Source organism: Trametes versicolor (assembly GCF_000271585.1).
Source record: "Trametes versicolor FP-101664 SS1 unplaced genomic scaffold TRAVEscaffold_1, whole genome shotgun sequence".
Taxonomy (NCBI): domain Eukaryota; kingdom Fungi; phylum Basidiomycota; class Agaricomycetes; order Polyporales; family Polyporaceae; genus Trametes; species Trametes versicolor.
In genome coordinates this window covers 658486-673912 of record NW_007360321.1, presented here as the reverse complement: position 1 = coordinate 673912, position 15427 = coordinate 658486, and the positions used below count along the sequence as shown (strand labels likewise).

The 15427-nt window shown below is 57.0% G+C and overlaps 5 protein-coding genes across 5 annotated transcripts; 2 read left to right on the top strand and 3 right to left on the bottom strand.

Moving 5' to 3' along the window:
- Window positions 1-324: 324 nt before the first annotated feature.
- TRAVEDRAFT_67863 (uncharacterized protein) lies at window positions 325-3910 on the bottom strand. The gene is made up of 18 exons (XM_008034412.1): window positions 3776-3910; window positions 3691-3715; window positions 3578-3629; window positions 3494-3521; window positions 3155-3438; window positions 3041-3105; window positions 2973-2984; window positions 2726-2919; window positions 2602-2667; window positions 2356-2551; window positions 2199-2303; window positions 2131-2140; window positions 1979-2070; window positions 1828-1927; window positions 1550-1774; window positions 1292-1497; window positions 1106-1237; window positions 325-1044 (listed from the first exon to the last, which is right to left on the bottom strand). Exons 1-18 carry the CDS (start codon window positions 3883-3885, stop codon window positions 445-447), a joined length of 2502 nt encoding a protein of 833 aa, XP_008032603.1. The 5' UTR covers window positions 3886-3910; the 3' UTR covers window positions 325-444.
- A 540-nt stretch (window positions 3911-4450) lies between these two features.
- Window positions 4451-6614, bottom strand: TRAVEDRAFT_41333 (histidyl-tRNA synthetase; the record flags this gene model as incomplete). Its single annotated transcript, XM_008033886.1, has 7 exons — window positions 4451-4723; window positions 4791-5428; window positions 5480-5573; window positions 5625-5723; window positions 5781-5888; window positions 5939-6339; window positions 6386-6614. 7 exons carry the CDS (start codon window positions 6612-6614, stop codon window positions 4451-4453), a joined length of 1842 nt encoding a protein of 613 aa, XP_008032077.1.
- Window positions 6615-7829: 1215 nt separating this feature from the next.
- Window positions 7830-9559, top strand: TRAVEDRAFT_41332 (uncharacterized protein; the record flags this gene model as incomplete). Its single annotated transcript, XM_008033885.1, has 6 exons — window positions 7830-8145; window positions 8202-8271; window positions 8321-8424; window positions 8476-8719; window positions 8771-9422; window positions 9482-9559. The coding sequence occupies 6 exons, from the start codon at window positions 7830-7832 to the stop codon at window positions 9557-9559; spliced, it is 1464 nt and encodes a 487-aa protein (XP_008032076.1).
- A 561-nt stretch (window positions 9560-10120) lies between these two features.
- TRAVEDRAFT_109549 (pectin lyase-like protein) lies at window positions 10121-10890 on the top strand (the record flags this gene model as incomplete). Its single annotated transcript, XM_008034411.1, has 4 exons — window positions 10121-10399; window positions 10526-10542; window positions 10610-10694; window positions 10750-10890. 4 exons carry the CDS (start codon window positions 10121-10123, stop codon window positions 10888-10890), a joined length of 522 nt encoding a protein of 173 aa, XP_008032602.1.
- A 4027-nt stretch (window positions 10891-14917) lies between these two features.
- TRAVEDRAFT_25285 (uncharacterized protein) lies at window positions 14918-15425 on the bottom strand. The gene has a single exon (XM_008033595.1). It carries the CDS (start codon window positions 15347-15349, stop codon window positions 15077-15079), a length of 273 nt encoding a protein of 90 aa, XP_008031786.1. The 5' UTR covers window positions 15350-15425; the 3' UTR covers window positions 14918-15076.
- Window positions 15426-15427: the final 2 nt, after the last annotated feature.

Below are 15427 nucleotides of genomic sequence, written 5' to 3'. Positions count from 1 at the left end.
ATGGGTCGGTACTCCGACCGGTGTATGCAACACCAGCCGACGCATATCCCGGTCGGGGAGGCTCGCGTTCATCTATTGGCCGTAACTCCGGCGTGGTCGGGATATATATCGTGTCTCGTTCATCTCGGTCCCCTCCTCTTCCAGTGTCCAGCCGCGCCCCTTCTCTACATGCTCTTGCGCACCCGTGCTCGCACATGCAGTCCCGCGTGGCATCTCCCGCATCCCCATTTCGACCGCCCGCTACCCCGTCGCGCTTACTTCAAGATACGCGCTGCAGCGCAGCGAGACAGCAGTAGGGAGACACTTCAGGCAATGCTTATAATTATCAGATCGTTAAACAGGTCATCCAAGTATCTTTTGAGACCATAACCTACAAGACAACGTGCACAGAGCGGAAAAAACTGCACCAAACCACGGTATCGTACACACAACACATCACGCCCTCTATATCCCAAGCTGCTCGACCAGAGCCTGCCAGGTGGCCTCCGCGTCCGCCACGTTCGGTTGCAAGAAGTCCGCATTGCTCGGCAGCCACCCGTTCAGCGACGGGTCCCAAGCGACGGCCCCGGAGAGGTCGAAGTCCGCCATCGGCGGCGCCCCCGCCTGCCCCTGCATCATGTCAGGGAACCCGCCCGACAGCGGGAACCCAAAGTCGAATGGCGCCGCGCCCATAGGCACCCCATTGTTGTGGCCATTCGTATGGCCGTTCGCCTGCGCCTGGAAGCCGTTCAGGTGCGCGCCGTTGCCGTTCACAGGGCCCGGTGCATCGAACGAGAGCATGTCCGTGTCGAGCGCGACGGTCGGCTGCAGCTGCGCGCCATACGTGTTGCCCTCCGCGAACAGGTTCGTCACCTCGAACGACGTCGGCCCGTTCTTGACGGGGGGCGGCCGCGATGGGCAGTGCAGCTCGCGCTCGCCGACAGTCTGGATCAGCTGCGTCTTGCCGCCGAGGCGGTCGAGCTCCTGCGCGACGGCTGCGGCGTCGTCCACGCGCACGTTCGACATCGCCGTCTGCGCTTGCTTGCGCAGCTTCCGGATCACCTCCTGTCGTGGGCTGTGAGCGCACAATTCGGGAAGAGAGGGAAGAGAGAGGGCATGGACGTACCAGGTTGTTGGAGGCGACCTGACTCTGGCCTGCCGCGTCCTCGAACAACGAGCAGATCTTGTCGAGCTCGATGAGGCAGGGTGCGGCGAGCGTCGACTTAGACGCGCGGGTGATGAGCAAACAGAGCATGATCTATCGGAAGGTTAGTGTGCTTCAGATGCACATGGACAGCCTATTGAAACGCACTGCGCATGCCAGCGAATGCGACCAAACTAGGCCGTATCGTGACGTGATTCCAGGCGCGGCGCGGTATGCGGATTGCATGGTAGTGAGGATCCTCCATGCGGATCGGTAAATCGACAACACGGACGCCCCGTACTTGTGGCGCAGCGGGTCGTCAGAGGCCTCCTTGACCGCCAACGAGAAGTATGGCCGATGCAAGTTCAGAAGGGCTGGTTTAGTGTTAGTATCAGGACGTTTGTACAGGTGGGGTACGTTACTCACTTGTCTCCTTGTGCACAGTGACTAGCAGCCTCTGCATGGTCAGTGCGATCGGCTCTATCTTGTTCTCCTGCGGCCCGCATGGTATGCGCAGTGAGGGTGGGACAGGGAAGTCACGGATGCGCCTGTCGAGCTCGAAGACCTTCGCATATGTCGGGGGCTTCGCGCCTGATGTTGCGGTCATGACGGCATGCATCACCCTCGTGAATTGCCAGCACCACGCGTGGTCTGTTTATAGCGTGATGAGCGATACGCTCTGAACAGTTGAGAGGGTCACGTACAGGTTCCATCTTCTTCGTTCACCACGGCGTCCGCTTCTTTCGGAATGTCGCAGTCGACAAATGATAGAGAGATGCTTGGGGGCCTTCCGTAGCCGAAGCTCTTTGATGAGACGGTCAGTGTTGCCCATGTAGACTACGCAGAATTACGCACGAGCCAGGCGTCGTACGTCGCCAACTGCCAGAAGATCCTCCCGCGCTTGGCCGCTGCCTCGTGGTCGAGCTGCCACTTCCTGCTGTTCACATCTGAAGGCGCCAGATATTAGTATCGTTCGACTAGTCCCTTATGACTGAGAGTGGCCTTACGCAGTCCGATCTGAACCGAAAATGTGAGTCAACAATGGTAGCGGACACTTCAACAATGCTGTACTTACGCTCTGCCCCAGAGTCGCGGCCTGTCGGATCTGCATCCATGCTTTGTGCGAGCCGGTATGGGCTGGCTCACAGTCACTCATCTCCAAATAGAGAGACATGTAAATCTATGCAGCGTATCAGTAGCCTTCCCTTAGACCCATTATATATCAAACGTACCAGAGCCTGGAGGGAGGCGAGTGTCGTGTCGTAGGCAGGCGGTGCCCACCGAAGAGCGATACGAGCGATCAAATACCACTCGTGCGCTTCGGCGGCATACGGAGGCATGTTCGTGTCAAACAGCAGGGCGAGCGCGAAGATCATGCAAAGGAGCGCAATCCCGTGCTTCTTCGCGACGTGGCATTTGTCCATATAGCTGGAGTGCACTCAGTATGGTGGCGACCATGAAGCACCTGCCTAACTTACGCTTCGGGATGGTACATAAGGGGGATCACTTCGTCCATAATGTAGTCCCTTGGTACGGGGAACCATCTGGAAAACGAAGGCAGATCAGTATTCTGATAGCGATAAACCTGTTGCGGTCACCTACAAGAATTTCGAGTATTCGAAGAACATCTCGCACAAATGCATTGCTTTAGAGATGGGTGGGAGGCACTTCATAATGTCCTCCGCCACATCGTTACTAGTGCAGAAGACGTCAAGTTCCTTATTTGCCTCGTCGATGGAGACGTGGGTCAGCCGCGGGAGGGTTGGAGGAGCATAGGCGGCCAGCCGTTCAGGTGCCTTGAGAACAGCGTCACGAGATCATTCAGGCTCCCATGGAGCTTTAGACTTACGTGAATGAGATACTAGCGGGCCTCACGTCAGTATGAGGGGGGCAGGAAAGAGACATCCGATTACGTACCTCTGACCTCGACGTCTGGCCGAAGAATCTAGCCTCACCACGAGTCCCCAGAGTCAACGTGCCTACTGCCCGCAGCATGAGCACGACTAAGAGTAGCCGCTGGAGTGTGCGCACCATATGCATCAAGTGAGTCGGCCTCCTCGTCGGACGCTTCTTCACGCTGCGGAGGCGTGCTGCCTGTGGTAGGACTGCTAGAACTATCGGCACGAGGGGGTGTGCTCCCCGAGGCACTACTACTGGATGGCAGCGGCGGTTCCTCAACGGGAATTCCAGCAGGTGCCTTATCGCCGCGCAAGAGCGGATGGGGGTCGTCCGATACTGTTGCCTGTAGCCTCTGGAGGGCACCCTCCAGTTCGCTGACTCTCTTCCTGAGCTGTTCGGCATCTGCTGCTGTTTTCCTGCAGGCTCCAGTTAGCATAGATACGGACTGCATTTCGACCAATGACGACAGACTTAGGGCCTTTGGTAGTGGGTAATGAACCTGACGGAAGAGTATCAGTGATCGGTAGCTCAGCACACACAGGGGCCGCGTCTTACCGTCCGGACAGAGGGCAGCACAGCCCCGCTTTGTGCACGTCTCGCATGGTACCTGTGTACGCAGTTAGTCTATGGAGGTCCACAACACAGCACATGAGTAATGAAAAGCACACCTTGCGATCGCATCGCAATTTGAGCCTTGTGGACAGATCAATAAGGATCGACGAAGACGTTTTGAGCTAGAAGATGAACACGAACCTGCGGCACTCTGCGCAGGAGACAGGGGCGCGGCCGGGCTTCCGCCTCTGCTTTGCGTCGCCCTCGGCCGGAGGCTCTCGCTCTTTCTCGGAGTTCCTGGTGGGGGCCATCGTTGTCTCTGTCAAGAAGGAAAGCTGGTTTTGGCAGCAGAAAGGCCGCGCGGAGCGGGAATGCGGTGCTAAGAAGTTAGCCGCTAAACTCGGGCGGATGTTGGAGACAGGAGGGCAACGAGCCGCGCTCACCACGATCGCCGTGTGCACACCGTGCTCCGATTGGGCGGAGCTGCGGGTCGATTGCAAAATCGAGGGGTTTGCCGTGAACAAGCGACAATTCTTTTCAATGGAGGAGCCTGCGCGAGCCGGCCGCGAGCTGGCGTATGCCTTCGGCGGGGTAAGCGCCCGACGGAGATAGCATTTTGATCATCTTGTCGTTCCAGAAGGGAGTAGATTCAGAGTCCTTGGAGACACAGAGACACAGAAAAGGCACTGGACCTACACTGGACCAGGAGCAATCAATGATGATCACCAGAACTTCGAGTGGCTGTAAGTCAACAAGTGGTTGATTCGGATACTTAGCGCTCGCATCCCCAAAGAGCAGTTCAAAGCGATCTATTATCTTTGTACATGAACGATTACTACATCCCGCACCTGTGCGTCTCTCATTGCTGCGCGTACACTACGCGATCAGCTTCCCACTTGACCAGTCTTGGAACGTCGACGTGTCCTTGAGCCACTGGATGAGCTCGGCGCGTTTGACCTTCGTGCCCTTGTCGCTCGACGCGACCTTGACCTTCTTGCCGTCGACGAACTCCCACTTCTGCTCCTTCACGGTGACGAGGCCCTCCTTGAGCTCGTCCCCGCCCAGGATGATCGCGAACGGCACCTCGTCCTTCTCGCCCGCCGCGAACTGCGCAGGCAGCTTCGGTTTCGCCTTGAACAGGAAATCGGTCTATTTCCAATGGACATCGATCAGTCATCCGCGGGTCTCAAGTTAACAACGGTGAACGCATGCGCACCTTGATCCCTGCTTCACGCAGCTCGCGCACGAGCTCGACGCGCTCTGCAAGCAGTCCGTCGCCAGCAGCCATGACATACGCCATCGTCTCCTTGCTGCGCATCCCGCGCTCCGCCCACTTCGGCCACACGAGCGCGAAGATGCGGTCGAGCCCGATGCTCACACCAACACAGGGCAGGCCTGGGGCCTTCTTGCCCTCGCCCGCGGCCGCGGCGGTGAACATGCCCACGAGGTTGTCGTACCGGCCACCTGCTGCGATCGAGCCGACGCCGACCTGCGACTCGTCGATCTCCTCCTCTTCGTCGGGGGACGCGGCCTTCTTCGCGGCCTTCTTTTTGGGGGGCTGTTGTGCAGCGGGCGGGGCGGTGGAGGAGGTGGAGGGGGTCGTGGAGGAGGAGGCGAAGGCGTTGGCGGCCTTAAAGCCGGGGGGAGCGGAGGCTTCGACGATGGCTTCGTAGATGATGCCGGTGTAGTAGTCGAGGCCACGGGCGAGGGAGAGGTCGAAGGAGATCAGGGAGAGGACGTTGAAGGATTTGAGGTAGGTGAAGAGGATGACCATCTCGTCGACTCCGGCTTTCGCATTCGCGTTGGCCATGAGCGCCTCGTCCGCCTTGAGAATGTCGAGTAGCTCAGGACCGCCTGTTGTTTCGTCAATATACGAGTAGGCACGTAAAGGGCATATATACATACCCTTGTGCTTAACATACTCTCCGATCTTGTCTGCGGAGGCAGGATCCAGGCCCTTTTCCTCCGTCATCTCCTTCTTCACGTCTGCCCAGGACATCTGCGTTCACGTTCAATGACGCATATTTTGACCACACTCGGGATAGCGCACCTTGTCAAGCTTGTCGACAGCAGACGAGATTGGGCGGATCTTGTCTGCAGGCACACCGCATACCTCGAATATGCCGTCCAGGATTTTGCGGTGGTTCATCTGAAGAGCGCGACCTCAGCGTGCCGTCGCAACATGGTGTCGGGTGTGCAAGCATACCTTGATCGTGAACTCGCCGACATCCAAACGGGACAGGATTGAACAGACAACGCTGATTACTTCGGCGTCCGGGATCATAGTATCCCAAGCTCCAGCAATATCGAAGTCCTATAAACCGCTGAGGAACGCTCACAGTGTGCGTCATGGATCGGACGTACCGCTTGCGAAAACTCGCGCATGCGTCCCTTCGACATGACGGGGTTGTCTCTCCTGTACACCTTGCCGACCTGCCAGAGCTTGTTCTGGGTGGTGATCGCTCCGTTCATGGCCAGGTAGCGCGCCAGGGGAACTGTGTGGTCGTAGCGCAGAGCAAGCTGCTCACCGCCCTGGTCCATGAGATCGAAGATGAGCTTTGCATCTTCTCCGTACTTCCCCGCAAGGACCTCCTTGCGCTCGAAGACGGGGGTGTCCAGTTGGCTTCCGCCATAGGTCGTGAAGCAGTCCTTCACGATGCGCTCGATGTGTTCGCGACAGAACATCTCGCCGGGACCATAGTCACGCGTGCCCTGCATGCCGTACCACCACCGAGACAGATCGGAGTAGCAGTAGGCAGAGTGGTCTTCGCGATGAGCTTGAGTTCACGTTTGCACATAGAGACAGCGGACGCACCTTCGCCGTTTTGAGCAGTATGCGCTCCTTCTTCTTTCCATCCTTCGCGCCCCCGTTCGCGTTTTGCTGAAGTGCGAGGCTCCGTTTCAGATCTCCAAGCTTCTTCTTTGCTTCCTCCACTACCGCAGGATCTGCCTGCTGCTTTCGCAGGTCATTTAGCAATGAACTCTGGGCCGCGATCTCGTCCGCGAGTGCGCTCGCTTGCGGTTGTGTCGAGGAGGCCATGCGTCTAGTTGTTTGGCGAGGGGGAGGAGATATAATACAAGATCGATATGAGCGAGAGAGAAGGAACGCGGCGCGATTTGCGTGGCGGAGCATCCAACTGGAGGACTTGAGTATAGATTTCTTGCGTGTGACACTCCCCACCTTGACTCGATCGTCATCGACCATCTAATCTAATCGCGGCTCGCCCTTCCGCTTGCCGAGTATTCCAGTCTCTGCAGGTCTCTGACCACGACGACCACTCCCTCCTCTGTGCATTATGAATACCACGAGCCTCTGTCGACGATAAAATCCTCATCGTATCAAACCCCGTCCCGACAAGATATCTCGATGTCTTCAACCCACTTTAGTTCGCTCTTTCAACGCTCTTTTCCCGCCGGTCCGAGTTATGTTGCCGACCAGGTAGGTTTGCTATTATTATTGGCCGCCTCACCAGGAACCCGCGGGTAGGGAACGGGCGGGCAGCATGTGCCTGTGAAGCTTCGGCCCGAGAAGTTATGCAGGCCTCCGAGATAGCGTGCCGTGGATGTCCACACGATGTTGACGGGCGCAGGCGGGTTTCACACATAACACCGTACGTACTCACCGTATCCTTCCAGGCCGACGTCATTGAAATATACAAGACCCAAGCTGTAGTGGCTGCTACAAGACTCGAGACCGATCGTTAAATGTTTACGCCAGCATAGTAATGCCGAGCCATCCCGCCAAAGCCGTCAAGCGAACCAGTGTAGCAAGAATAGCGCCCTGCGGACTGCGGATGAAGCATGACGGCTGCCCATTTTCATGAGTTTAATCGAACCCCGGTGAGCGTCCGACGTCCGCCCCAACTGCGGAGTGCGAAGATAAACGTTCTTTCGTCCGTGCAGCGGCCACACCCCACGGCACCGAGCGGGTTTGCTCGTTGAAGAGCATCAGATATCCGCCGCACGCCGCCCTCAGTGCGACGACCACACAACCACATTGTCCGTAACGACCGCGCCTGCTCTGTTTCATGGGCTTGTCCGGAGGTCCTCCACTAGAGATATTGCACTTGCAACGGTCACTGTCGGAAATCAGCGCGGAAACGATCGTTGCCGGAGCTTCGCGTGAGGCTGAAAGCGCAGTCGTATCTCGAAGGCGGAGTTGCCGAAAGCTCTGCGGGGTGAACATGGCTTCCATAAATTCCTCGCTTGTGCTTGCGCTGCTTCGAACTCCCCTCTCATCTCTTACCCACCTCCCATGTTACCCCTTCACGGCTCTGATCGCGACTGGCTAGACCCCCCGCCTGCATCTTCTAAGGGTCGTTGGCTCTCACGTTTCGCTGCTGGCTCAGCCCTCTTTCTGTCGGTGCACGCTCTCTTGAAACTATACAGCCACGCCACGACTGTGGTTACACCACCTCCCTACCAAGCCCCTAGTATACCAAACGAGCCCGCCTACCCTCCGACGTACTCCGACTACCATCGGGCCGAGTTGCAGTTACCGCAGCATCACTGGGACCAAACACACCCTGCAGGCGGTGAGAAGTTCTTCTTCGTCGCCGGACACACGAAAGGTTAGCACGCACGTATGTTTCTTCACCTTTGCTTGGCTCACTATTCTATGCTGCAGGGCTTGGGTGGGGAAACGCTCTGCAAGAGCACTTGCTGAATGCGTACCTGGCGTATGTTTCTAATCGAATGTGAGTACTTGAGCATACGCACCATGACGCTGAGCTGACGCCGTCCCAGACTGGTGTTTGAGAACTACACTTGGGCGGATGATGGGTCCCTCTACTCGGAATGGAATGGGAAGTTGATCCCATCTCAAATACCCTACTCGGCCTTGGTGCGAGGTACGTCTCAAAGGTTCGTTCACCGTGCTTTTCCAACCTCGCTTCCTTCAGGTCCCACTGTGGGTGAACCTCTGGCGTCAGGCGTGTTTGCACCATTGGCGGTGAGCAGAGAGTACTTCAACCACCTCTGCCCTCACAAGACCACGCTGCGCCGAAATCAAGTTCACTCGAGACTCCCTGCCCCCGCCTCCGCGTTTGACATCACCGAGAGGTGGATGTCCGTGTTAAAGGCCACAGAAGACCCCTGCGTCGAGTCAGCTTCTGGCGACTCCGACCCTATATTCACACATACTAAGTGAGTGCCTTAATTCAAGCCCGTAGTCACGCGTTCTAAATTCCAAGGTAGTGTCTTCGGAATTCGTGAATCATTACGCGACCTCTGGCCTTCCCTCGCCGCGTCCCCCATCATAACCGAATTCGGCTGGTCCCGCCTCGTTGAGCTCGCGTTCGATACAAATCGCGGCTTGCTCGTTCCCCACGCGTCGCATATGGATCCCCTCCTGACCAGCACACACTTTACGACCAACGCCGAGCGCTACACGCCCATACCAGGGCTCATGGCGATCCACGTGCGACGCGGGGACTACGCGGAGCACTGCAACCTGCTCGCGAGCATGTACGAGGACTTCGTGAGCGTGAACGCGTTCCCATACTTCCCGGACACCTTCACGGTCCCGTCCCGGAGCGCGGTGTCGACAAGCGCGGTCGACAACGAGGAGCACTACAGGCAGCGGTGCTTCCCGTCCGTGGCGGAGATCGTGGAGAAGATCGCGCGGGTGCGCGCGACGCCCGAGGGGCGCGACGTGCGCAAGCTGTACATCATGACGAACGGGAACCAGGCGTTCATCAACGAGCTGAAGACGGCGGTGTGGGCGCTGGGCGCGTGGGACGCGGTGTCGAGCAGCCGCGACATGGTCCTCAACTGGGAGCAGAAGTACGTTGCCCAGGCGGTGGACATGCTCATCGCGCAGCGAGCGCAAGTGTTTATCGGGAACGGGGTGCGTCTCGAACTTCTTCTGGTTATGCGTGCTGGGTGTGCTGACGCGACTATGTGCAGTTTTCGACGTTGACTTCGGGCGCAGTAATGATGCGGCTGGCGAACGAGTTTCCTGCGGACAGTACTCGCTTCTGGTAGCGCGTGCCGTGGACGATAGTGGCCTGCTCCGTCCTGTGGACCTTTTGTATCCTTATTGTGCTTTCAGTATACGCTCTTTCGATTATGGTAACTCTAATATTGCATCTTTCCAGGCTTCACACCCTTTCCCAGTGTCGTTGGCCACACCTTGCCCTCGTAAACCACGGGTCGACAGCCTGAGCACGTCGCCGACTCGGGGGTACGAGCGGGACGGCCGGGCCGCTTCGGATATGGAAGCGCTTCACGCCATGCGAGACCTTGCGACGCGCGAGCCTCGTCGACATCCGTCTCTGGAGCCGCGATGCGGTCTGGAGGTCATCTGCTCACCATGACTGCGTTCTATTGGATGAGCGGTGTAGCTTCCGGCAGAAATGTCCTCGGAACCTTCCTCTGGGCCCTCACCTGATGCTTGCCAACACCTCTCGCTCTCCGGGCCCGCAGCATTCGACGAGTTTGAGCTGACCCCCGTCCCTGACAGCAGGCTCGTCGTGAGAGATATAAGGATCTCACTCTACGCTCTAGAAGCTTGACTAGTTGTCACCCAAGCCACAGCTAGCAAAGATGCTCGGCCGCGTCTTGCCACTTGTGCTGCTCACCTCTTATGTCTTCGCCTGGGAGACGTTCGTGGTGCCACATGCTGACGGTCAAGACGACACACCTGCGCTTCTCACTGCACTGGCTACAGGAAACTACTCTGCTAACGCGACCATCTTGTTCGCGAAGGGGGCCAAGTACAACATCTTCACCCCCGTAAAGTTCCCCGTCCTCAATAACGTAGAGGTACGGATCGAAGGCAACCTGAGCTATCCCGACGATATAGCTACTGTACAAGGTAGGATCGTTATTATACTTCCACAGCAAAAGAGCTCACGACTCCGCCTAAAGCCGCTGTCGGAAAATCGGTAAGTCAAGATGGTAATGTGTTGGGAAAATTTTGGTCGTGGTTTATCTTATACACGTCTGCAGGGATTCCCCGGTGCCTGGTAAGCATCATCGTAATTGAAAACCAGTCTATAAGACAAGAGTGGTTGCTGATAGTCTCACGGCTAGGTTCGCATTCAGTGGCGGTAATAATGTGACCCTTCGAGGCTCCGAGGATCCGGAGTGGGGCTGGGTGGACGGCCATGGCCAGGCTGTATGTGCGCTCCTTATACATCAAGCGTCCTTAACAATGACTGAAGGACGGACAGTGGTGGGATGCTCAACAGCAAACCAATCGCCCGCATGGATGGGCCTTCAGCAAGATCACGAACGGCGTCATTCGCGATATGAAACTCTGGAAGGTAAAGCCAACGTGCGAATGCAGCTCCAGATTTCGTGTGCTGATCTAAATACCCTCTTCCAAGCCTGTTGCGTGGAACTTCGCCACAAGCGGCTCGAAGAATATTCGTGCTTTCAACAACAGGATTGTGGCGGTCTCAAGCACCGGAGTGCGTCCTCACTGGCGCGGTGTTCTCTTGGTCGTGCGGCTTGCTAACATGAACTATCGCAGTCCTTCCCGTTCAACACGTGAGTACCCTCTCCCAATAAGTACAGCTTTGAAATGGGACTTAATGATATACTTCTCGCACAGCGATGGTACGTCTTTGACCGTTGGTACCCGGTCACATTTCCGACCTGTGATATAGGCTTCTCTGCGGGCGGCACGGACCTTGTGTTCGAGAACAACCACATCCAGAATGGCGACGACTGTTTAACAGTAGGAAGTGGAGCCAGGAACATTGTCTTCAAGTGCTTCAATATCTCAGCAAATTTGATCGTCTACTAACATTGCGTGCGTCATCTAGGAATAGCGTCTGCGAGGGAGGACACGGCTTGTCTATCGGCTCCCTTGGCTCGGGCGGCTCAGTCGCGGACGTCCAGGATGTCTTGTACGTTGATTTATTTCAAGCTATTCCCGTGACTGCAGATAGCTGATCTTTGGAAAAGGATTGAGAACGTAGTCATGGCGAGCATGAATTATCGAACGCCTACGTTATGGCTGTTGAAATACGGTGACGTTGACTTTACTTAGTACGCATAGCTCCTGTCGTATACGTGTCTATCGGACTTTCATTCACACACTTACATTACTTACCTATCACTTTAAACTCCGCACCACCTCCTACGTACGGCCGTGCCACATCTCTCTTCCCTCAGTCGTTCTTCCACCGACTGAGGTATGTTCATGCTACCGTCCGTTACTCGTACTACATACTCACACTGTATCTACAGCTCCCGCTGACTGCGTACGCTGTTAGGTACAGTAATCTAATCCAGTCGTTCTTCCACCGACTGAGCTCCCGCTGACTGCGTACGCTGTTAGGTTATGAGCCCTGCTCGCCAGTAGCGGGCAGTTCTTCGGTCTCGCGCGAAGACACTCACGGATCCGGTCTACGCTATCACGCCTTATTAACGACTGTCATTCACGACCTACGACTCAGTTCCGATCTCGTCTGATTGTCTCGATCCCACGTCTATGACCACCCCCGGCGGCTCGCCCACGACACAACCACCGTCTCTTCCCGACTCGACACCTCTACCACCCCCTGCTACGACCCCCGAACACACCGCTGAACTCGCCGCACGCGCCGCCACGACCAATTCGATGTCGACCAAAGGATGGGAACTCCCGTCCGGCGTCAACTCGTTGGTCCCGACGCGTCCGCTGGAGAACGAAGACGGATATCGGGCATGGTCGATGCAGATGCAGGGTGCGCTCGAGTACGCGACCCTCTGGACAGTGGTGAGTGGTGAAGAGCTTGCCCCCTCCTCTACGGACACCACCGCACTCTCGCTCTGGAAGCGCAAGGACGGCGCCGCGCGCACGCTCATCATGCGCAACCTCGCGGCCGACTTGCAGTCGACTGTCAACACCCTGGACACGGCGATGCAGTTCTGGACTACGCTGAAGACTCAGTTCTCGCGTACGTCCTTGACTTCCGCTGTCACCTGGTTTCGGTCACTCGTCGCGCCCCTCTCGTCTGTACACAACCTCGAGCCGCACATCCAAGCATACCTGGAAGCCATCGCGCACCTCAAGTCCTCCGGATTCTCTGTCCCTGACCAAATGGCCGCCGGCATCTTCCTCTCCACCCTCGTCGACATCGACGGCGAGCCCACTCAGTGGCTTGCCTTCACCGCCAAGTTCTCCCTCACCGACTCTACCACCCTCAACTCGACGCTCGCAGACGTCCGCAACGAGCGCCGGCGTGTCGTCGGCATGAAGCCTCCGGGCTCGTCGACCGACACCGCCATGGCACTCGAGCTGGCATTCACCACTCTCGAGAACGATCACCGCTCCCGCGGATCGAAGTGGTGCCGCTTCTGCAGGCGCGAAGGGCACTGGAGCTCGGAATGTAGGACAAAGGATGGCGGCGGCGGATCGAAGAAGAAGCGCGGCCGAGGGAAGAAGAAGGACAAGGACAAGTCCAACGTAGCTCAGGACTCTGGCGCGGACTCCGGCTCAGGCGACGAGCAGTCCCATTTTGTACGTTCCGAGCGCGTCCTATGCACCTCTATTAGCCCGTATCCCTTGTGTGAGCCCGAATCTGCCTTCGTCTCTTGTTCGCGCAAGAGCACGCCTGGCCAAGTCATCATCGACTCGGGCACGTCCTCGCACATCCACTCGGTCAAGGCAGACTTCGTCGGTGTTCACTCGACGTCTAGTACTATACGCGGCTTCGGCGATGGCAAGACAACTGTTGCGGGCCGCGGCGAGGCGCAGCTACTAGCACGACTACCTGATCATGGTTGCACACGCCTTCGCCTCGCTGATACCTGCTACGTACCGGGCACCTCACCCAGTCTCATCTCCGTATCACGGCTTGACAATGCCAATTGCTATACGCTTTTCGGCAACGGTCGCTGTGTCACGTTCGAGAATCGTGATGGCGGTGCTCTTCTGCGCAACGTCCTCGGGAACGGCAGTGTTGTGCTGACAGGCACGAAGGGCGCCGACCGGCTATATCACTTGGATACTCCGAGCGAGTCTGTGTTCCACGTCTCCACGAACCCGTACGGGAGACTGCAGGACCTTCACGGACGTCTCGGACACCTCAACTATCAATCCATTCGGACACTCGTCCGCAAAGGCCTCGTGCGTGGAGTCAAGCTGTCAAAAGCTGAGCTCAACGCTGAGCCACCACTCTGCTCGTCCTGCATGCAAGGCAAGATGACTCGCGCCTCGTTTCCTCTCTCTCAGAGTGGTCGCCCCGAGCGTGAACTCTTCCTCGCATCCACGGACCTCTGGGGTGAAGCGCAAGTTCAGACGCCTGACGGCAAGCGGTACGTGATGACATTCACGGATCACTACCACCGTTGGCTCTGGGTTGCATTCCTGCGACGCAAGTCGGACGCTTTTGGTGCTTTCAAGGAGTGGCTTGCCCGAGTCGAACGTGAGACTGGACTCAAGCTGGCCAAGCTCCGTGCTGACAACGGTGGCGAGTACGTGGGCAATGCGTTCAAGGCATTCTGCAAGGAGCGTGGTATTCAACTCCAGACCACCTCTCCTAGGACTCCTGAGCAAAACGGAGTGGCAGAGTGCCAGAACCGCAGTGTATTCGACCGAGTCCGCACTATCCTCATCAACTCTGGACTCCCGCTCAACCTCTGGGCAGAGGCGGTCAACTACATTGTCTACACGAAGAATCGCAACCCGACCGCTGCGCTCGATGGATCGACTCCCTTCCAGATTCGGTATGGTCATGCTCCCGACATATCATTCCTGCATCGCTTCGGATGCCGAGCCTACGTCTACAACGACCATCCGAGCCGAAGAAAACTCGATCCACGAGCACGCGAGGGCATCTTTGTTGGATATGCGGACAACCAGAAGGCTTACCGCGTCTATTTCCCAGACACGCGAAAGCTCGTCACGTCGATCCACGTGCGATTCCACGACGATGCGAACGGATTCTCAGGACGTCTGCCCGAGGGGGAGAAAGATTACGACTCCCTCATCGAGTCATTCGACCCGCAAGCAGATCTCGATGATGGTCGACCATCTCACAGCCAGATTCCTGAGGCATCCGCTTCCGACGACGCTGCCACTGTCCCCGACGCGCCTCCTGATGAACAGCAAGCACCCATCGCTGTTCCGCCTGCACCAGATGCTCCGCCAGTGCCACGCCCTTGTGGACGGCCCAAGGGCTCGAAGAACAAGAAGGGCGGTGTCGCCGTCCGTCACTCAAGCCGTATTCGAGCACTGGCCGGTGTTGCAGCAGCCCCAGATGCTCCTGCTGAAGAGCCACACCCTCCTCAAGCGGTCGCAGCGCTGGAGCCGCCACTTGTCGAGCATCCTATCCCAGGGGGAGATGTTCCTGATGAACTCTGAACCTGGAAGGCTGTAAGCCGCACAAAGAGAGGTCTTCAGTCTGTGAGAGAACGACTATGATTGCATAGTACTGTACCTGTAAGCCGCACAAAGAGAGGCTACAAGTACTAGTAAGTAAACATGTAAGGAAGCATAGGTAGTGTGGGACTTACTCTTCAGTCTGTGAGAGAACGACTGAAGAGCAGAGGCCTGCAGAGTCCTCCTTATATACTACTGGGGAGGACGATGAGTAAGCGTATAAGAAGAGAGCATGTGACGTCCAGAGGACGCTGACTGAGCGATGAATAACGCTGAGTAAGGGAGCATAATCGACATAAGGTCAGATAGTCCATGGCTGAGTAATGCGAGTAATCCGGACGCTGTCTAGAATAGTCCGGAACATCGTAGAACGTACCAGAATCATATGGAGGGATGGCAGGATGCCAAGTAAGTACAGAACAAAAGAATGTACGTATATGGTAAGTAGGAAAGTCCATGCTGGCGTATGGTAGACGCACAGCCACTATCACTGCCACTCCCGGTCCGGCACAGCCGTAGACACAGAAGTTCAACAC